General features: G+C 43.4%; 1 protein-coding gene across 1 annotated transcript in view; it reads left to right on the forward strand.

Annotated features, from left to right (window-relative positions):
* SLC15A4 (solute carrier family 15 member 4) overlaps nucleotides 1-23565 on the forward strand; it is a 284700-nt gene that overhangs the window by 135474 nt on the left and 125661 nt on the right. Inside the window, exon 6 of the mRNA XM_078668020.1 lies at nucleotides 4161-4335. Coding sequence (XP_078524146.1) covers nucleotides 4161-4335 — 175 coding nt within the window. The remainder of the gene's footprint in view (nucleotides 1-4160; nucleotides 4336-23565) is intronic.

Consider the following 23565-nt stretch of genomic DNA (forward strand, 5'->3'; position numbering starts at 1 on the left):
CCTCCTCCCCCAAGGCTCAGGGGGTTCACGTAAGAGAAGCTCCAGTTACTTACCCCATTGTAATACGTGTCATTGTATGGAGACAACATTCTTTTATTTCTTAGATGTCCTGGTGTTAATTTGCAGCCCATTATTAAAGACGGTTTTCATTGGGCATGTTTCAGGTGGTAACGTTAACTGAGAGAATCCTGAAATGTGTCCGCTTACCCAAGGAGGATGGACATAGATCACTCGTCGGGCTCATAGATAGATCGTGGGATCCCATATTTCAATATAGGGTGACAACGATTACAGATTACTTTGGCCCCATAGTGAATAAATGCTATCATTGACTCTGGTGGGTAGAGCATTCCTCTCGAAATGGTGATCCTTTTCAGATTCTGGTATCATCGCATTAACATTCACTGACCTCAGAGTGGGAACTTCCTGTTCGAGGCATTTGAGCTGCAGATTGTACACTTAGCATTCGATTGCCACACAAGTTAATATGGGTTGGAAGGAACCCCAGGTAAGGCGGGACGCTTTGACTCTGCAGTTTGATAGGGAATGGTCCTTGATGCCAGATTTAACGAGGTACTTCCAAGGTGCTCAGGCCCATTTCAGTTCCAACTGGTTCCATCCACACTAATTATTTGTTGAGAAGATTCAGGTTGTTTTCTACTTTGAAGACTGCCTTAGCTACTGCCATGATTAAGACACACACCGACTTTCAAACTGGGCATAGGGTCTGGTGTGTCCGATTGCAGGGCACCAATGGTACCTTTCTTGGATGATCTCCTGGTTTTCTTTGACATCTGGAAAGTGTTCTGCAGCTGTCCTGGCTGGCACAGAAGGCCTAGAATGCTTATGACACCTCTACAGAAAAAGTAGTAGGTAGTAGGTTCTTTACCTGCTTTAGACTTCAGCAAACTTTGCAGGACTGCTCCACCTTTCGAATGGAACCATCAGAGCTCAAGCATATCACTCAGTTAAGGATTACCTAGGACTCTATATGCTTTGTACGTTGGCTCTGTGAGCTATGTCCTAGTTACGAATTGAAGGACTAGTCTGCTGAAACGTGCCAGAAGCCAAGGGACATATAGGTGAGGAGCTCGCGTAGCACTATTGATGCGCCCGGTTGGAGCAGATCTCACTGTACTACAGACATAAACGTTTACAGTTCAAGCTCATACGTGGAAGGAGATACACTCCAGTTGTACGACACAGGTTGGACTCCAGCCTAAGTTGTGGTTGTTGAAGATGTGTATAATGTCCACCAGACTTTCTGCATTCTGTACTGTCCTGAAATGCAAGTCTTCTGGGGATCAGCAGTGCTTACATCATCTGAGGCTGTCGATTGTGGGTTTGTGTCATTGCAGCTACTGGCTTTACTGTGTCATGTTGTTGATGTTTCTCAACAGTTCAGGAAGCTTGTGGATTTGGCTTTCTATTAGATAAATTCGTATTTGAGATTATATGTAGAAAAGCTGTGGTCCTCATGACCCCTGGAGTCTGCCATTATTCTGGGCCAAATGCAGTAGTGTGCAGATTTCAGAAGTAAGATCACCCAAAGAAAGCCAAGACTATGTTTCAAGCCCTTTCCCCCCAGTATAAACTGGCCAAGCAGCTCTACTTTAAGGGTCTTTACTTCTCATTGAGCACCTTTTTCCAAGATGGTGCAAACCACACATAACAAAGGTTGTTTAAAAAGAAAAAAAAACACTGAAAATGGCTTGGGTGAGATAGTGCGCTCTCCCACAAAACTTAGCTTTGGGGCTCAGCAAATATGGCACGTTAAGATGACTATAGAGTTTACCATGGCAAGTCTTTGCTTGCCATGGCCTAGGCCCTGTTCTCTCCACTGTCTCTGCATGCAGTCTTCTCTCTTGCTTCCACCCCTCACCTGGTGTTCACCAACAGTGACTCAGCTTCCTGGTGCCCCATGTGCTTCCCATATCGTGCATTCCCTTCTCCTTGATGAGTCTGTGGCTTTCTGTTCCTCTTTATGCTGTAACTCACTGTGTAAATGGTGCAACTTCTGTTCCTCTGAGAATGCTCTCTGGTTGACATCCAGTATAGCCAGCCTCCTCTAATCTCTGCACTTGTGTACACTTCCCCATGGCATTTACAACTTCCTTCCCCTCTTTTGGTCCAGTGCCTGATTTCTCTCCCTCTGCGTCCTCTGCATGCTTGCTTCTGTTGCTCTAATGTATGCTGTCCATGCCATTACACTTTCACTATCTGTGAAGTTCTTACACGTGCCCCCCCAGCCACCAAACAGACTGGCCTCCAGCCAGTGATGATGCCTTCACTGCATTCTAGAGCCCAGGATACCTTTATTTTGACCTGACTTAATACTTTAGCCACCTCTCATTCGCAACCTCTTTTGTCTACCTGCTCCCTTGACTGGATTATAAATCGGCCAAATTTCTATTTATTCCAGCCCCACCACCAAACAGCCACATCCTAACTTGGACAGTTTCACTGTTTTTCTTACCCGGGGCTCCTTGTTGGTTACTTTCACTTGTGCCAGTACGTTTCTACTTCTCTTCACTTCTTGGGAGCAATCTCCACATCCTCTGGCATGCTGACGGCCCACGGAGGCAACCCTTCCATTCGATATGTGACATACACGGTCACTGGCGGCCCACTGCTGCACCCATTCAATTCTTTGTGTGACATACACGGTCGCTAAAAGCCCACTGCTACAACCATTTCATGCTCTGTGTGACGTACATGGTCACTGGCGGCCCTATACTGCACCCATTTCATGCTTTGTGTGACGTACACGGTCACTGGCGACCCTATGCTGCACCCATTTCATGCTTTGTGTGACGTACACGGTCACTGGCGACCCTATACTGCACCCATTTCATGCTTTGTGTGATGTCCACGGTCACTGGTGGCCCACTGCTGCACCCATTTCATGCTCTGCGTGACGTACACGGTCGCTGGAGGCCCACTGCTGCACCCATTCCATTTTCTGTATGGCCTACACGGTCCCTGATGGCCCACTGCTGCACCCATTCCATTCTCTATGTGACATACACGGTCGCTGGCGACCCTATGCAGCACCCATTTGATGCTCTGACTGATATATGTGCTCGTGGGTGGCCCACTGCTGCTCCCATATCATGCTCTCTGTGATATACACGGTTGCTGATGGCCAGCTGCTGCAACAATTCTATGCTGTGGGTTATGTCGCCAGCTGCCCAAAGCCCATTGCTGCCCCCATTCTACACTCTGTGTGAAGGACCTGCTTGCTGATGACCCAGAGCTGCACCCCTTTCACACTCTGTGGGACGAGCTCTCTCAGGGACAGCTCACTACTGCCCTCATTCTGCACTCATTGTGACACACGTGCTCGCGATGGCCCATTGCTGCCTCCATTCTACACTGTGGGTGAAGTACCTGCTGGTCGATGGCCCAGAAATGCAGCCATTCCATGCTCTTGTGACAGGCTCTCACTTGCATTCCACTGCCGCAACCACTGCATGCTCGGTTTGGTAGATTAGATTAGATTAAAATACTTGTTGAGCGCATGGCTGCCTCGGCAAAAAGGCGTCCCAGCGCTGGAGCAAGACTAGGCGGGTGACACAACCAGGGGTTAGACCTGAGAGAAGAGCCAGGTTTTCACAAGATGATCCGGGTTTGTGCGGATGTGTAGGGGTAGAGAATTCCAAAGAGCTGGTGCCAGACGTCCAAAAGAACGGTCACCAGATCTGGGTCTACGTATATCCACTCGCTCCCCGCCCACTGTTCCTTCCTTTTATCATCAATGACCATAAGGCTGGAAACATATTCCCTTTTCTCCTTCTCTCCTACCCTTCTGCCTCCAGCAGCTTGTAGAGACATTCCCTGTAACCTTCCTTCCCACAGGCCCATGTTTCCTTCCCTAGCTCACACTGAATCCTTCATGTGCTTTGCAGTCCCTCACCCCAGGCTCAGGACTGTCAGACTGGTCTTCATTGCTCATGCCTCTTCATCCTCATGTCCTTGAACTTTTCCTGCACTTAGATTCTGTATTATCCTGTTACGGCACTTTATGGGTATTGTGTTATACATAATATACATTACTCGTCGCATCTCTTGTGATGTCTTCGTGGATCTGGCACGGTGAAATAAACCTGCCCTGGTAACCAAGCCTGCAGAATGGCAGTGACGCGGTGTTTCTGCTTCAGTTCCAGTTGCCGGCCGCCTGGCTGACCATGTTCGATGCGGTCCTCATCATCCTGCTCATCCCACTGAAGGACAAGCTGGTGGACCCTTACTTGAAGAAGAAAGGCATGCTGCTGTCCTCGCTCAGGAGGATTGCTGTCGGGATGTTCTTCGTCATGTGCTCTGCCTTTGCTGCTGGTAAGAGGAGAGGTCACTTGTGCATGTTCTGTTGCATCCCCTGTGGTTTGTTCTTTCATTAGAAGGAATATAGAGTGGAGGTTCTAAATGAAGGTATCTTCATTGATATACCTCAGTGGGGGACGATGGCTCTCGATACAGTGCACTAAAAGAAAGTGCACTGTGCGGAGAGTCCAGAGCGACCCAGATTGGTGCACAGAGGCAAAAGTAGAAAAATGCTAACCGTCTATTTGTGGTAGTGTAGGCGAGCAGTTAGGCTTATCCGAGGGCAGGCAAAGCACTTCTACTCACAGAGGCAATAAATGACACACACACTCAAGAATAAATCAGAGACCAATTTATAAAAATAACACCGATTTCTAGGTAATTTATCAGACCAAGAACTTGGTTCTACAGTTTCAAAGTGTGCAAAATAACACACTCTTGTGCGTAATTCTTCACCGTAGAAGTCTATGCGAGAAAATAGGAAAATGCCTCTAAAATCGTACAGTGGGATCTCGAGGTTCACCTTCTGGATTTGGGTAAGTGGCAAGGCCAAGTCCATTGTTCCGACAGCGGCTTGTAGGGAGCGTCCCAGATTCGTCCGAGAGCTAGATACTGAGGTCATTGGTAGCAGGCGTAACGAAGAAGGGAGCCACCAGAAAACACACTGAACAGGGGGACTCAAAGATAAATCCGGGGGATCCTCTGGAGCGGATATACTTCTTCTTGCTTGGATGCTGCGTTTGAGTTCCCGGGGAGCAGCAGGCATGGTTTTGTGCCCAAATTCTGTATCTGCTCTTCGGTTCTCGGGTGAGCAGTTCTTCTTTGTCCGCGTCTTCTTTGTATCAGTCAAATCTAAGTTCAGGATCCAGGGATGCCACCTAAATACAACATTTTGTGGCGTTAAAGGGAGTGACAGGTAGTAGCCAATGGGCTACTTACCTTTAGGGTGTCTACACAGTCCAAGTGACTACTTCCTGTGGGAGGACGCACTACCCTAGTCCTAATAGGTTAATGCCTGCCATCCCAAGATGAAGGAATTAGAGAAGTCGTGCTTACATGACCTGGCTCATCTTAGGGATGGTGCTGGCTGAATGTGGGCACACCTCCTAATCCAACTATTTTTGCCGCCTGTCCTCCCACCTAAAATGGAGCAGGACAGGGGGGTTTGCTTTCTCCACTATCTGGAGATGACTAAGTTGCATTTCAAAGGTAGCATCGCCTTTAAAGCGTCCTGCCCTGGAATGCTGTTCCTACTGGGGGAGAGAGTGGAGGTTGTGAAGCACCTCTGCCAGGGCAGGCTTTGTTCCTGGCCTCTGAGAGCACGGGCTCTACCCCCATGAGGTCAGAAACAGGTCTGGTGGTGGCAGGCTGGCTAAGATCAGTCTGAAACCACACCAATGTATGGTAGGTTTTCAGGAGACCCTCTAAGGTGTCTCCTGTCTGCATTTATTACATCCAACACTGGAATCAGTGAGGCTTTATTTAGACCAGATGTTTGGTACCAACATCTTAGGGTACAGTGAAGCCATCATGGAGCGAGGAAACTCCTGATGACAAGTATCCAGCCCATGTACTCTCTACGGCTTCCCTGGGCACTTGCAATATCCAAGAATTGACGTAGAAATTGTAGGGTCATATCTGCTCTTGCTGATAGGTCCACACATGGGATATAGTGCACCCTGCTTTAGGGCTTTAAGGCCTGCAGTAGGGGCAACCTACCTCTACCTCATGCAGTGTGTGTGGGCGTGGCACACAGGGCTGTGTGCGAGGTCGATTCTTCTGTTTTGTCTGCACCAAAACACACAGCCTGCAGTGGCGGTGTGCATGGTCTTGACGAGGGGTCTCTAGGTTGGCACAATTGGTGCTGCAGCCCTAGTGGACCCTCTTCAGTGCCAGTGCTCTAGGTATGAGGGGTACCGTTTACTAAGGTCTCATAGGGGTTGCTTTAGTTGTGCCGATCGTGGTTTCGTATTTAGGTAAGAGATCTGAAACTGGGAACCTGGTTAGCAGACACCCAGTGCGCTTTCAATTCGAAATCACCTCCAGGCACCAGGCAAAAAGTGGGGGCAAACCATGTCAAAGAGGCACTTTCCTACAATCAGTATTCAAAAGTACCATAAAGTCCTTTTTTATGGTGTGTATCAGTAGATCCCAGTGCCTTTATATTATCCAACCCATGCTCAAAGCTTACCCTGTGGTAGATGGCTATGGCCATGTGGTACCTACACAGCAAAACAAAAGTTGATTCCAGCTACACTTCTGAGTTGTATAGCAAACCCTCTGCACTGTCCTGGCTGAGAACCCAAGAGGGGTACCTAGATTGATGCTGGCTTACCCCCACATAATTCCAGTATTTACTAGTTCTAGCCGATCATTACAGTCTATAGGCGCCCATAGTGCAGTGGTTTATAGTTGAAGCACTGTTGAGTATTGCAATTGGATGAATGGGTGGATGGATTGGTGGATAGATAAGTGGGTTGGGTGAATGGATGATAAGTGGGTTGGGTGGGTGGATAGATGGATGGATAGATAGATGATAGGTGGGGTGGGTGGATGGAGGGAGGGAGGGATTGATGGATTGAAGGATTGATGGATTGATGGATGGATGGAGGGAGGGAGGGAGGGAGGGCTGGATGGATGGATGGGTATGGATGGATGATAGGTGGTTGGATGAATGGATGGATGGATAGATGATAGGTGGGTTGGGTGGAGGGATGGATGGATGGAGGGATGGATGGGTATGGATGGATGATAGGTGGTTGGATAAATGGATGGATGGATAGATGATAGGTGGGTTGGGTGGATGGATGGGATGGGGTGGATGGCTGGCTGGAGGGATGGATGGGTATGGATGGATGATAGGTGGTTGGATGAATGGATGGATGGATATATGATAGGTAGGTTGGGTGGATGGAGGGATCGATGATGGATGGATGGATGAATGATGGATGGATGATTGATGGATGGATGATAGGTGGGTTAGGTGGAGGGAGGGCTGGATGGAGGGTTGGATGGATGGATATGAATGGATGATAGATGGTTGGGTGGATGGATGGATGGATAGATAGGTGGGTTGGGTGAATGGATAAGTGGGTTGGGTGGATGGATGGATAGATAGATGGGTGGAGTGATGGATGGATGGATGGATGGATGGATGGATGATAGGTGGTTGGGTCGATGAATAGATGATAGGTGGGGTGGGTAGATGGAGGGATGGATGATGGATGATGGATGGATGGATGGATGATGGATAGATGGATGGATGATAGGTTGGGTGTATGGAGGGATGGATGGATGGATGGATGGTTGATGGATGAATGAATGAATGGGTGGATGATAGGTGAGTTAGATGGAGTCAAGTTCTGAATCTCATGTTTATAATTTGAGAGTAAGATTTTCAGTCAGCGCGTCAATCGTGATTCAACGATTGTTCATCGTGTTGCTCTGCACTTTGCGCTAATGATGGTGACCTTGATAAGACGCGTCGGAGTGAACATATTTCAGTATAATACATGTTATGCAACTGTTATCAAAAAACAAATAAAAACATAACATGAACATTAAAAAATACATGTTGTAGACTAAAGCACTGTTTCTAGGTGTTATTTCACATATATGACATTTCCTGTCAAATGCGAATTTCTTCCACTGGGAAGCGCAGTCTCCGTTTGATTGCCTTTTCTCCACCACAGTGGTGCACGCGTTTACCACTCTGCAGGACGTCATCACTGCATTTTGTTTAATCAGAGCCTCTTTATGAAAGCTAAGAAAACGCCTGAATATTCTGTGGAGCTCATGCGCAATTGTTATTTGAATCTTGACGCCAAGAGCTTGTAAAATCTGGCTGCTGTCGAAAGAATCCTTTTACAAAAACAAAGCAGATTGGTCTAAAACGGTAAATTCTTCATTACATAATTCGGTATTTTTTATTTCCTTTCTTTCCAGACAACAAAAAAGCTTAGTTCAGCATTTCTCAGTTTTTGAATTTTAAAAAATAACCTTTTTATTTGTAACTGCATCAAAAAAGCGCAACACAAACATACCTAACAGTAATGTGTCATATGTTTCTCTATTGACCTGCTGTAGTTCTGGCGAGGTTTACACCACTCGCCCTCGTGCTTTAACCAGAATCCCTCAATGTCAACACAGGACATTGCCACGTGCACTCCATGGAGCCAGATCTAAACTCTTCACTCTCATTTTGCCATTCAGAAAAATATTCTTTTTTTTAAAGACATTTCTATTTAAAAACAGCTTCCCCACCTGAGTTTGAGTGTTTTTATTACCGTATTTTAAAAAGGAAAAACATAAACAGAGGGTTTAGATAGAGAGAATCCTCATTGAAGAATTGCATTCTGTGCAACCTGACACATCCTCGTATGCCTAATAGTCAAGTTCATTCCCCCCATGTGATATATTTGTGGTCATATGGCAGATGCTTGTGGTTTCCCATCTCAGCTTGACACGGGAGGGTGAAAGACTGTGGTCGAAGTATTCATTTATTGAGGTAACAGTCGGGCAAGCTGCTCCCCGGACCCAGAATGCACTGCAGTTCTTGGTTAACACGCTCTTTTTAACTCAGTGCAGCAAGGATCCTAGAAATCTGGACTTTTTACTTTACTATTTTTGCATATACAGTTTTATTGCAGTATTTTCGTTTGCATTTGTGTCTTTTGGTTGATGAGCTTGCTTTTTGATAGTAGGATTATTTTTGAATTTTCCTTCTTGGTGTTTCTTCTGAGGCTTTCTTTCTTTGCCAACTTATTTTCTTTGTTTTATTAATATTTTCCCCTTGCGATTGGGGGAAAAAAGTCCAAAACAAAGATGATCATGTCCTGTTTGTCTTCAGGCCTCTCACATGCTGGTAAATTGTACTGTTTATCAAGATAAGTTGTGTGCTGTGCAGGGAGGCAAAGCCGGCATGCTGAACCGGGGTCCTCAGGAAATGCTCCCGGTTGGCATCTGAGCTGAGCACCCCATCTCTTCGAGGCGGCCCCAGCCCCGCAAGAGGGCCAGGTTGGGACTTGCCTTCGCTCCTGACGCGTGGATTGTCCAGCATTGCCATGGATGGCACCTTTTCCGTTTGACTTTGAGGGGATGTATGGGGATACTACTTGACACCAGTCATCACTGAAAGGTTCTTGAAGGAAAAGGTCCAAAGCCTGGTCGTCAAGGCAGAAGGTTCTTGCGCCATTGGCACTGGTACCAGGGCTTCCCTTCGGCTCTCGCGGGAGAGATTGACAGTCCGTTCTCGTTGAGCCTCACAGACCAGAACCCGAGGGTTTTCCCGCTCCCATGTGGTATGCGGCAGCACACACCACACAGCTGACACTTACGAGTCACTATGCTCAGACACTAAATTTCAGTAACCGGTTTGAATGTAGAGTATTGGTAAGGACGTTTATGGGGCAGTGACGATTTGAGGGGAGGAAGAACCAGGCAGCGTTAATGCCACAATCACAAAGCCAGTTTCTAGCTCTAGTATTTTGCACCCTAGTCAAAGACAAAAAATTTACTCAGTCAAGCAGGTCAGTTGGATTAGTGATCCCTTACCAGCCATACCTCAAGTGTGAAAATCATCTCACCAGCTTTACAATCACACAGAATTCAAAACCTACAGCAAGATGGTGAACAGAGCTGCTGTTAAGCTCAACATTCACACGGTGTTGTTCTGAACTCGGATGCCCATCGCCGCGAGGGTTCTGCAACCCAGCACACGTGCTCTTCTTCTGGTTTCTTTTGTTCAAACTCTTCTGGAGACTTGTCTGGAGAATTTTCTGACTCCAGCTTCTGCAAAGGCACATCAATTTTGGTATGTAAAAACATCCAGAGCTCTTGACCAAGATAAGACTAATAAAAAACCCACCCACATACTCTGTTGTTGGCTCAGCTATCAATATCTTTTTCTCTGTTCATTTGACGAGAAACTCAGTTTTTTTATAGTAATGACTGGAACGGGTTTGCTTGGAAGGTAGAAGGGATTACCAGTTTTTGATTCTTTAGGAGCTGATCAACAAATCTTTTAGTTTGAAACAGGCTGAATTGTAGTGGTCGATAGTAGGATCTTTATACGTTCTGATACCTCCACAGTGTCTCCACTTCCTCGCTATGCTCATAATCCTGTTGCCGTGGGACCTATTGGAATCTCATGCATGTCAGATCCATAGGTTAAAGTAAGAGGTTGACAAGTAAAAGAAGAAGAAATACTTTAACACCTTACTGGATGAATCAGCATCCATATCAACAGAAGTCCCATCGTGAGGGGAGGTAAAGAACAGAATCGTGAGGTTGAGAAGGATATCCACCATCAGAAGCAGGCGACAAACCTCCTTTGCACAATAAGCAGTGGTCCTACCTCACACACACCAGTCAAGCTGCCTGGTTGGAGGAAGAATCACAAACCACCCAGAATTCAGAACACACAAGAAAATTGATGCTCAGCATTGTACACAATATGTATGCACTAAAAATCTAGAGCGCAGCTATGAAAGTCTCTCCTACAAAAAAAGTACCTAAATTGGCTAGATCAGGCAGTGCCGTTTCCTTAGAAAAGATTGTGGGAGGATTTGCCTAGATTGTAGGTGAACAGGTACTGCTTCGTAATTAGTTTGTTGCATGAATGAAAGCGCCAGTGCGTCTTCACCTGTTCTTCATTGGCTGAAATTAATTTGAAAGCACTCAAAAACAGATGACGCGAGTGATCCGTTGTGCTTTTATGTCGCTACGCTAGCAGTATTTTCCAGGTTTTCGTCACCTGGTCTAGAAAATACAGAGTGGATTGTTGTGCTGGTTGAATATCCTGTCCAGGAGGGAGCACCTTATCCTTTGTTGCCACCTTCGATCCCTACTCCTGACTTCTCGCCGTGTGGTCATTTGAACCTTTCTCCTGATGCATCAATTCTGACAAAGCCAAGTGTCTTGTTTTGAGGTCTCCCCATGCCTTCAAGTGGCAGAGGTTCTGCATATAATGTTTGTTAAGGAGCATTGTTCCAAAAGTGTGCCCGGAGAAGGCTGTGTTCTTGGTTTTACTGACCAATGTCTGGACTACAATTTTCTTCTGTACAAGTTCACATCTCTAGTGCTTTGACCTGCAGTGAAAGGGGATTTTTTTTAAAGTATCCGGGCAATCGGTCCACTGGTGGGAAGACAACTGCCCCTGGGAGCTAACTGTGATATGTTTCCAATAGATGGGACTCCTTTTGCGTAACATGTGGCATCTGTCATGAAAAGTTAACCTGTTAGTAGTAGTTACACTGAGTGAAGGATTCGCAGAATCAGGTTCTTTGTTTTCATAAACTTTCTGTGATATTCCAAAACGAGAGTGCCTTGGAGAACCAGTGTCGCCCGCCTTCCTGTGACATTACAGTATCATGTAAATCAGAGTGTTTCCCTATCATTCTTCATGTTTAAATCTTTCCACAATCCCTCCCTTTGTTGCTTTTTACTGTACAAATAAGACAGCCCAAAATGTATTAAACATAATATTCCTTCCCAATGTTCGCTACTTCCCACTGTTCCAATCTCAAAGTTCTCATCAATATCATAATCCCAGTGAGTATCCTCGTGGACTGTGAGATAGGGAGGTACCCTTGCCTCTTATTAGGTTTGAGATGCAGACAATACAGGCTTAGACAAGAATGTAAACCAGTAATAACGATCTAGACAATTTCAGTATTTTCATATTCCACCCTCTAACAATGGTTTGAAACCATGGCGAAGGATCCCAGGTCATATCCATCATCCGTAGTGTGCAGGTCTTTGATGCTTTCACGTCAAGTGTCTGTTGCTTCATGAATCCCTGCTAAAACATCGCGGATAAAGGTACATCTCTCAACTCCTATTATAGCACACAGCCTCAGAGCTAAATCCAGGTGCGTGCTGGTCTGAAAAATAACAGTACGCTGAGCTGCAAACTGAGCTACCAACCCAAGGGCATTTGTGGTTGCATTAGCGCTCTCTTTCAGTATCTTAGCAACTTGGCGTGTCAGGTAGATGGATAGACCCATCCCGTAACCTGAAATCAGAAAGGCAGAGATTCATGCAGTCTCTGAAACCGCTCTTTTCTTTCTATCGTGCATATTAGGAGGATGTGGACAGGATGCCTGATGGCAGGTACAACATAAGCATGACAGCAGGACCCAACCAGTCTTTGGGTATTCATACATAGGCCGGTTTGCCATTAATGTAGAACATTTATTATTTGATTAGAGACTCCTCTTTGGTTAAAAATACTCCAGACTCAAGAATAGTCCCAGTGATTTCAGCTCTAAGAGGGGGAAAGGGTTAAGAGCAGTTCACTTTGGTATACAGATGTTGCAGTCACTGCACCTCATGAGGATGCTTCAGTTTTCAGCTCTGCACACCAGCCTATTGGAAGTTAAGTCTGAAGGATATCAAGGAGCCGTTTCTTTTGATTGGGCACGGGCACCGTCAGATCTTCACAGGTGGTGCAGTTGTCACATTCAGGCACAGTGTTCAGCCCATTCACAATGAATCTGAATCATAGTCTCACCACCACAAGAGTCAATAACACGTAGGCCAGTCGGCATGAAGAAAGGTTCCGGCCCTGGGTCTAATGGTCCAGGACTTGCAGGATGCTATTTTCTTTGTTGGTATAATACTTGTTAAAGAAATGGTCAATGGTCATCTTCTGCCCACCGACTGCCCCTCCTGGAGTAGCCACATAACACACCAACCAAACAAACTTGCAATGAAAACAGGCAGCCAGACCACCAATGGGATCAGGAGCTGGGAGGTTTCCCACTACCAGGGTTGCAAGCTGTGCCTGTCAGCCAGACCAGGTGCTGTATCCTTGCAGGCCCTCTGCTGTGCGTTCATGGAAACGGAAAGTCTGTGACCAGGTCTGGAATACCTCTGCCCAGCGGCCCACTTGCATTCCAATGTGTGGCTCAAGGTGGGCAGGCCTCAACTCTTGACTTATGTCTTGGTAGATGATCCTCAACTCTTGACTGCAGTCTTGGTAGATGATCCTCAACTCTTGACAGCGGTCTTGGTAGATGATCCTCAACTCTTGAATGAAGTCTTGGTAGATGATCCTCAACTCTTGACAGCTGTCTTGGTAGATGATCCTCAACTCTTGACGGCGGTCTTAGTAGATGATCCTCAACTCTTGACTGCGGTCTTGGTAGATGATCCTCAACTCTTGACGGCGGTCTTGGTGGATGATCCTCAACTCTTGACTGCAGTCTTGGTAGATGATCCTCAACTCTTGACTGCGGTCTTGGTAGATGATCCTAAACTCTTAACAGAGGTCTTGGTAGATGATCCTCAACTCTTGACTGAGGTCTTGGTAGATGATCCTCAACTCTTGACAGCAGTCTTGGTAGATGATCCTCAACTCTTGACTGAAGTCTTGGAAGATGATACTCAACTCTTGACAGTGGTCTTGGTAGGTGATACTCAACTCTTGACAGCGGTCTTGGTAGATGATCCTCAACTCTTCACTGCAGTCTTGGTAGATGATCCTCAACTCTTCACTGCAGTCTTGGTAGATGATCCTCAACTCTTGACTGCGGTCTTGGTAGATGATCCTCAACTCTTGACTGCGGTCTTGGTAGATGGTCCTCAACTATTGACTGCGGTCTTGGTAGATGATCCTCAACTCTTGACTGCGGTCTTGGTAGATGATCCTCAACTCTTGACTGAAGTCTTGGTAGATGATCCTCAACTCTTGACAGCAGTCTTGGTAGATGATCCTCAACTCTTGACAGCGGTCTTGGTAGATAATCCTCAACTCTTGACAGCGGTCTTGGTAGATGATCCTCAACTCTTGACTGCGGTCTTGGTAGATGATCCTCAACTCTTGACTATAGTCTTGGTAGATGATCCTCAACTCTTGACTACAGTCTTGGTAGATGATCCTCAACACAATCTCTGGAAACCTGGTCGACCAATGATGTTTTTTGTGGGGGTTAATCTTGCTTCTCAATCGTGTCTGCACTCCCTTGCTGGTTGGACATGCATGGACAGGGCTCGTTACTTTGTTAAAAATATCTCTGGGGTGTAGTATTGCCGTGCTAAACACAGATTCTGATTTAATACATGCTTTTTTACTCTTTTGATCGATCTATAGGCGAGTTGCAATCGAGGAATGTTGGGCTAAAAGTGATGTTAGTCGGGGACTCCAGTGCCATTGATGGTGAAAGCCTGCCTTCAGTAGCCATGTGGGGCAAGATTGGAGTGGATACTATCGGTCTCTTTACGTCTCCAGGTTTTATATGCCTAATAATATGGAGATCACAGGAGCATCCTGTAATAAAATTCCTACCTATGTTTCTGGTGAACTCCAGTCGGTAATTGATGACATTTTTGTGCATAGGTATACACCTACACAGACTTGTAGTTCCTTTCATCATGTAAACATATTTTTCTTTTGCTTCTTGTAACTTAAACATCGCCTCTTCCAATATAGTACAATTATTTTCTGTGTTTCTGGGCAATTTAGGACCATAATCTCTTCCTTGATCTAAAAGCATGCACATATGATCTCTAGAGGACCCTTTCAATTTTTTATCCCATCTATTTGCACTTTCATCTTCTAAATCCTCTATCGCAGCAAAAACGAATTTGGATACCTCTTCAAATATGATCAACCTCTAGATATTTATATCAATGTTAAAGAATTCACCAGGAGGATTCTTGTTTTGTTAATCTTTCTAATTTAAGAAATAAGTCTTTGAGTCCTCTTGGTCTTGAACTCTGTGTTCATCTTCTTCAGTTTATTAACAATTAATGAGCTAATTCTTCAGGTTTATTTAAATGTTTCACCATATTGATTTAGCTTCTGTTGGTTCCAAATGAAATATCAAAATAAATCCCAAAATTAGCACATAGGCTGCCTTTCTTCTTCTTTACATCAACAACTTCCACAAGAAAAGAGGCTCAGGAGAACTACTGCCTGTTTAAAAAACTATTTATACACATTATGACAATCAGCAGAGACCAAAGGTTTTCCATCATACGATTGTCATTATTATACATCGATACAGATTACCTCTGCTTATGTGTGGGATCATGGAATATAATTTGTGATTCTAGGATCCTGCTTATCAGTGAAGAGAATCTCTCTTTAAAAAAAATGGAAGAATATAAAGTCGCTTATCAAATGATCAAATTTACTTTTTTTTCTTTTGTTTTCTCTTGAAAATAGATGTTAAAATGCAGTAATCCATACACTGAGTAGAAACCTTTTAGTTCCCGATTTTAAACATAAGATGCAGGAAGTGGCATCCAGTTGGAAGTAGACTGCGAAGAGGAGTTTAACATTGATTTTTAAGCAGCTTGTGCACCAACACGTTGTTTATTTCTTTTAATCAGAAAGTGTTTGTCCGAAACAATTTTCTTTTGTTTTTTGCTTGCCTTGATGCCCAGCTACTATAAAAAGTTGTATGCTGTATACAGTTATTCCTGTTACAGTTTGTCCTACGGCACTCTTAATTGATATCACCTGCAATTACAGTTCTATGCAGCTGGCACTTAAATTTATCTGTTATCACTGAATGATTGAACCAGACAAATACCAGCGCATGATTGAACTAAGCTAATATCACTGAATGATGGAATCAAACTTAACATTTCCGAAAGATTGAGCCTCACTAGTATCACCAATTCATTAAACCAAACTAATGTCAGTGATTGACTGAAGAAAACTAATACCACCGAATGAATTAAACTAATATCACTGAATGAATTAAACTAATATCACCAAATGATTGAACCACACTAATATCACCGAATGATTGAACCACACTAATCTCACCGAATGATTGAACCACACTAATATCACCGAATGATTGAACCACACTAATATCACCGAATGATTGAACCACACTAATATCACCGAATGATTGAACCACACTAATATCACTGAATGATTGAACCACACTAATATCACTGAATGATTGAACCACACTAATCTCACCGAATGATTGAACCACACTAATAGCACCGAATGATTGAACCACACTAATATCACTGAATGATTGAACCACACTAATATCACTGAATGATTGAACCACACTAATATCACCGAATGATTGAACCACACTAATATCACCGAATGATTGAACCACACTAATCTCACCGAATGATTGAACCACACTAATAGCACCGAATGATTGAACCACACTAATCTCACCGAATGATTGAACCACACTAATAGCACAGAATGATTGAACCACACTAATATCACAGAATGATTGAACCACACTAATATCACAGAATGATTGAACCACACTAATATCACTGAATGATTGAACCACACTAATATCACTGAATGATTGAACCACACTAATATCACAGAATGATTGAACCACACTAATATCACCGAATGATTGAACCACACTAATATCACCGAATGATTGAACCACACTAATCTCACCGAATGATTGAACCACACTAATAGCACCGAATGATTGAACCACACTAATCTCACCGAATGATTGAACCACACTAATATCACTGAATGATTGAACCACACTAATATCACCGAATGATTGAACCACACCAATATCACCGAATGAATTAAACTAATATCACTGAATGAATTAAACTAATATCACCAAATGATTGAACCACACTAATATCACCGAATGATTGAACCACACTAATCTCACCGAATGATTGAACCACACTAATATCACTGAATGAATTAAACTAATATCACAGAATGATTGAACCACACTAATATCACTGAATGATTGAACCACACTAATATCAACGAATGATTGAACCACACTAATATCACCGAATGATTGAACCACACTAATATCACCGAATGATTGAACCACACTAATATCACCGAATGATTGAACCACACTAATCTCACCGAATGATTGAACCACACTAATCTCACCGAATGATTGAACCACACTAATATCACTGAATGAATTAAACTAATATCACAGAATGATTGAACCACACTAATATCACCGAATGATTGAACCACACTAATATCACTGAATGATTGAACCACACTAATATCAGTGAATGATTGAACCACACTAATATCACCGAATGATTGAACCACACCAATATCACTGAATGAATTAAACTAATATCACAGAATGATTGAACCACACTAATATCACCGAATGATTGAACCACACTAATATCACCGAATGATTGAACCACACTAATATCACCGAATGATTGAACCACACTAATATCACCGAATGATTGAACCACACTAATATCACCGAATGATTGAACCACACTAATATCACTGAATGATTGAACCACACTAATATCACTGAATGATTGAACCACACTAATATCACTGAATGATTGAACCACACCAATATCACCGAATGATTGAACCACACTAATATCACCGAATGATTGAACCACACTAATATCACTGAATGATTGAATCACACTAATATCACTGAATGATTGAACCACACTAATATCACCGAATGATTGAACCACACTAATATCACCGAATGATTGAACCACACTAATATCACTGAATGAATTAAACTAATATCACCAAATGATTGAACCACACTAATATCACCGAATGATTGAACCACACTAATATCACCGAATGATTGAGCCACACCAATATCACCGAATGATTGAACCACACTAATATCACCGAATGATTGAACAAAACTAATAAGTAAAAGGGAGGTCTCCTCTCAGATCCAATCAGGGACGAGGAGAAAGCAACAAGGAAAACAAAGGAAAGGTCCCTAGTAGGCCTAGATTTTAGGCAGAGAAAAGGAATATTTTCCTTTTAGACGATGTGGAAAAGGAATGAAGGGGAGTGAGCCGGCAATTAGCCTATAGGTGCCATAACCACATGAAAAATAAATCACAATAACTGAGGGAAAAGGTACAAAAAACTATTCATAACACAAGATTTAGGAAATTGTACAATATTTAATTCACGAAATACAAAAAAATATAAATATATAGTGCCAGTAAAAGACAGTAAAATACAATTTAAAAATGTACTTTGAAATGTACATTGGTATTCAGTGTTACTATCGTAACATCACACCAGGTGGTGGCACATTCCTTTGGGTGATAGGATGGTTCTTAAAAAGGGGTCTCACGAACAGAGGCGAGGTAGCAGGGAGGCCGGAGCATTCTTAAAAGCCTGGTGAACAAACTTACCTGATCTGGAGACAAATGAGTGCGTCGCACCAATTTAACGCTGCGATAATCCAGTACAAAGGGGACTAACATATCCCTACAAGCAGGAATTCAACTAAACCTATATGACCTGATACTAACAGTAAGCAACTTATCAACGGTGGCTACCTCCACTCTCCATCTCTGCTTCTTAATCTTGAGGAGACAACAGCATCATTATAGAAAATTACCAATTGATTACGGTAATACTATATAGAATAAATTGAACCATTTCAGCGGTGTTTCTAATTCAAGCGTACACCGAGAGACCCCTTTTTAAGAACCATCCTATCACCCAAAGGAATGTGCCACCACCTGGTGTGATGTTACGATAGTAACACTGAATCAAACGGAGAGGATCTATACTTCTCCATTTTAAGAAACCTGTCCTGATGAAGGTTACATCTTAGACACAGAAACGCTGCGTCGACAACTTGTGTTCATGTTTTTTAATTCATTTGTGTATCCATGTACATTTCAAAGTACATTTTTAAATTGTATTTTACTGGCACTATATATTTATATTTTTTTGTATTTCGTGAATTAAATATTGTACAATTTCCTAAATCTTGTGTTATGAATTGTTTTTTGTACCTTTTCCCTCAGTTATTGTGATTTATTTTTCATGTGGTTATGGCACCTATAGGCTAATTGCCGGCTCACTCCCCTTCATTCCTTTTCCACATCGTCTAAAAGGAAAATATTCCTTTTCTCTGCCTAAAATCTAGGCCTACTAGGGACCTTTCCTTTGTTTTCCTTGAACAAAACTAATGTCACTGAATGAATGAAACTAGAAATATCACCAAATCATAAACCAAGCTAATATGACTTTATCATTGAACTATGCTAATATCACTAAATGGTTAAATTAAGCTGATTTAACTGAATGTTTAAACCAAACTAACATCACCAAATGATTGAACCACATTAATATCACTGAATGATTGAAGCAGACTAATATCAGATACTGATTAAACCACACTAATATCACCGAAGGATGGAACAAAACTAATGTCACTGAATGAAACTAACATTTCCAAATATTTTAACCACACTAATATCACTGATTTACTAAGCCATCTATTGTCACTGAATGACTGAACAAAACTAACAAAGCTAATATCATTGAATGATAGATCCACGTGTATCAGAGATGGAGGGAATGTTTCTCTCATTTGCAAGTGGGAAGATAAGGTGGACGGAACTCTTTGCGTCCCCACTATTGTCCTCATCTCTCTCTGTCTAAGGCTCAGCAAGCACTAGGATCTCAGAGCTGGAACCACACAACAGAACTGAACAACATTTGTTGACTGGCTGCTTTCACCTGAGGGTCCACCTGTGATATCTGCTATCCTCTTTCTCGCATGTCTTGGCATTGGATTTGCCATTTTTCTTTATCAGACTGTTTGAGATGCATCACCTCAGGTACCAGTGGGAGCATAATCAAGGTTGTTTCCAACCCTGTTGTTTCCAACAATGATCTGAGTTTATTACATCACTTGTTGAGACTGCAGTGTGGGAGCGTGGCCCAAACAGTTGAACTCACCCTGGTGGTTTTGACAACAGCCCTGGAGGACTTTAAAACTGCCTAAATTGCAGGTGCCATCACCAGACTTTTCAAACATCCCCTTCCAGCAGGCTTCAGCTTTGCGATTAATCTGCAGTTAGGAATGGAATACTACTTTCGTTCGTATAACGGGAATGGGCTCCAATAAAGACTCCTGTGGTGCTGGAAGCCAGTTTTAAAGGTTCTGGTTATCTGTATTGGACCCGCTTGTCTTGTAGGCGAATGAAAAGTACCTCTTGTTGGAATAGATGCTGTGGGTACACAGGAGCGGTACAAAAGGGGGTGGTGATGAACGGAGCATCTGAACCAATCAAACACTCACACCCAATCAAAAGATCTAGGTTTAATCCATCACCGTTCTTTAGCCCACTCTGCCACCCCAGTTCAGACATGGCTATATGCAAATCAGTCTGACCCTGTGCCTCATGGGAACAGTGCAGCCCGAACTGCCAAGTCATGTCTTCCCTGGACCGGAAACAAGCTTCTAGCATTCCAGCCGTCTTCAGCCGGGCTTGCTTGAATCCAGTGGCAAAGTGAGCAAGGGACTCACGTCTGAGCATACCCTGCCACACTTATGGCGGCCAAAGCGGTACAAAAGGCGGTGGTGATGGACGGAGCATCGGAACCAATCAAACACTCACACCCAGTCAAAAGATCTGGGTTTGATCCATCACCGTTCTTTAGCCCACTCTGCCACCCCAGTTCAGACATGGCTATATGCAAATCAGTCTGACCCTGTGCCTCATGGGAACAGTCCAGCCCGAACTGCCAAGCCATGCCTTCCCTGGACCGGAAACATGACAGGGTATGCTCAGATGTGAGTCCCTTGCTCACTTTGCCACTGGATTCAAGCAAGCCTGGCTGAAGACGGCTGTAATGCCAGAAACCGGTCCTCGGAAGCTTGTTTCCGGTCCAGGGAAGGCATGGCTTGGCAGTTTGGGCTGGACTGTTCCCATGAGGCACAGGGTCAGACTGATTTGCATATGGCCATGTCTGAACTGGGGTGGCAGAGTGGGCTAAAGAACGGTAATGGATTAAACCCAGATCTGTTGACTGTGTGTGAGTGTTTGATTGGTTCAGATGCTCTGTCCATCACCACCCCCTTTTTGTACCGTGGGTACACAGGAAGCCCATGAAGCGGGACGTTGGATGTAACAAGAGTCCCAACATGCGTGTGCGTTAGTCCCAATAGAGCTCTACGCAGTTGCACTACCTGTTTGATGTATTGTGTTTGATAGTTATGGTTTTCACGATGCAGCCTGTGTGCTGTATTGTTTTTATGAATTATGGTTTTGTTATTCATTCCACGTCTTTGTTAAAATTGTGCTGAGTTAGATTTTCCTTTCACTGTGAATGTTTCCTTCCCTAATGTTTGGTGGTTATTAGCTTAGTATTTTAGCATTAGTTTGGCAGGGATTTGATGTTCCCTTTGACCGCTTAAGTGGTAATTCCCTGTGATCGATGCACGTGTTGCGAGTGGTGGCTTCACGTACAATCAACGCTTCACAGAAGCCATTGCTTCATTTAGCTCGCCATTATGAGCATATTGATATAGCATTATGGCTTTAAATAAATGATGGCTCTCATTCGCAGGCTGTCATTTTAAAGTGCTGGACGCTTAACTAGTCTCATAAGGTACTGCTTCGTAATTGCCTGCTTCATCCCAAGTCTGCCCGTGTGAGGGAGGGAAGGTGAGGCCAAAGACACGGCTCGTTGTGTTGTAGGTGGCCTTTAAATTTGAACCAGTCGGGGCCAGCGAGTCAGTGTGAATACCAAGGAGCAATATGTATGCACTTACCGCCCAGACATTGCCCATTTTATGATTATTTTAATACCAACTAGAGTTGCAATACCAACTTTATTGTTTCTTATTTTAAAGACAAGAGGTGCAAGAAAATACCTTACCCTAATCCTTAAGAACAAGGGATACACATACAATCTGTGCTGTCTCTTTGACTTTCATGCATTGTAAATGTACTTACTACTAGCTAAAGACGTGCTATCAGTTTTCAGAATGATACGTTATCCATCAGGGGATTTTCTTGGATGTTCAGAAACACTGAAGATCATTTCCTGCATACAGGATTGCAGAATTCAAAAAGCCCTAATTCTGGTAATCTGACACCATGAAGGGCTGTTCTAGACCAGGTGGCGGTGTACAAAGCAAGAAGGTAGGCCAATCGGACGCTAGCATTTGCACGGGAGTTGAATGAAATTGGGCTTCTAGGAGACCGACGGTCCCGATATACGAGTGATTGAGAACACACTTGCAGTTGGTGATAGTGCTGATATGCCTAATTTAATCCACTACCTAAAACAAACGAACGTATATAATTGTACCCCTTCATTGTGGGGATGGAGCCCTAAGGCCCAGCGAAGGATTCACTTACCCCAAAGGATTGCTCATTTGATTAAGACAACCCTTAGAGTCTCATTAGTTAAATTGACATGGGTTCCAAAGAGGGACATAGAAATTCTGTCTTGAAAAAGGTGGTTACTATTCATATAACAACGCCGAAACGCGTCGACGCACTGGATAAACTAAATCCATTCAACATGCTGGCATCATTGCTAAGGAAGTTTGTACTAATCTTTTGCCTGCTTTTGATTTCGTCTATGGATTAGTTCACACACTACAAAGAAGTGTACTGTCGTATATGGTGGGTCTCTTTTCGTCTCTCCTCTCGGTTTCCAATTTTTATCCTTGTGTGATCGAAGGCGTATTTTATTATATTGTATTGAGTATTGAGGCCACGCTTGTATTGGAACCTGTTTGTTATTTTTATATATTAATTTTGATATAATCATGTATTGCACAATGAAACTTTTATAGTCATGAAACTGCTTTTTATGCATGGAACAATGTTTTAACTAATGATTTAGTGCTTGTATGAAAACATTTTTAACCTCCTTTTTTTCCCAATAAATATGATATATTTTCCCACCATTTTAGCATGTGTGGCATTACAGCTATAGACCTGTTAGGCTTTGGAATATTTGGAATATGAGTGTATGAGGATTTCTACATCGGAGTGTATGATTAAAACACCAAAGGGAATGCTAATCCTTTTCTAGACCTCGCGACACCACGCTACCATGGCTGGTGTTTCAAATTCAATGTCTACAGAAGGTCCAGAGAATCAATGCCCTGGTGTTTCAATCAAGGACCTGTTGTTGGTATGAATCAATGCCCTGGTGTTTCAATCAAGGATCTGTTGTTGGTGTGAATCAAGGACCTGTTGTTGGTATGAATCAAGGACCTGTTGTTGGTATGAATCAAGGACCTGTTGTTGGTGTGAATCAAGGATCTGTTGTTGGTATGAATCAAGGATCTGTTGTTGGTATGAATCAAGGATCTGTTGTTGGTGTGAATCAAGGATCTGTTGTTGGTATGAATCAAGGATCTGTTGTTGGTATGAATCAAGGACCTGTTGTTGGTGTGAATCAAGGATCTGTTGTTGGTATGAATCAAGGATCTGTCGTTGGTGTGAATCAAGGATCTGTTGTTGGTGTGAATC

The sequence above is a fragment of the Lissotriton helveticus genome, chromosome 11 (genome assembly GCF_964261635.1).
Source record: "Lissotriton helveticus chromosome 11, aLisHel1.1, whole genome shotgun sequence".
Taxonomy (NCBI): Eukaryota; Metazoa; Chordata; class Amphibia; order Caudata; family Salamandridae; genus Lissotriton; species Lissotriton helveticus.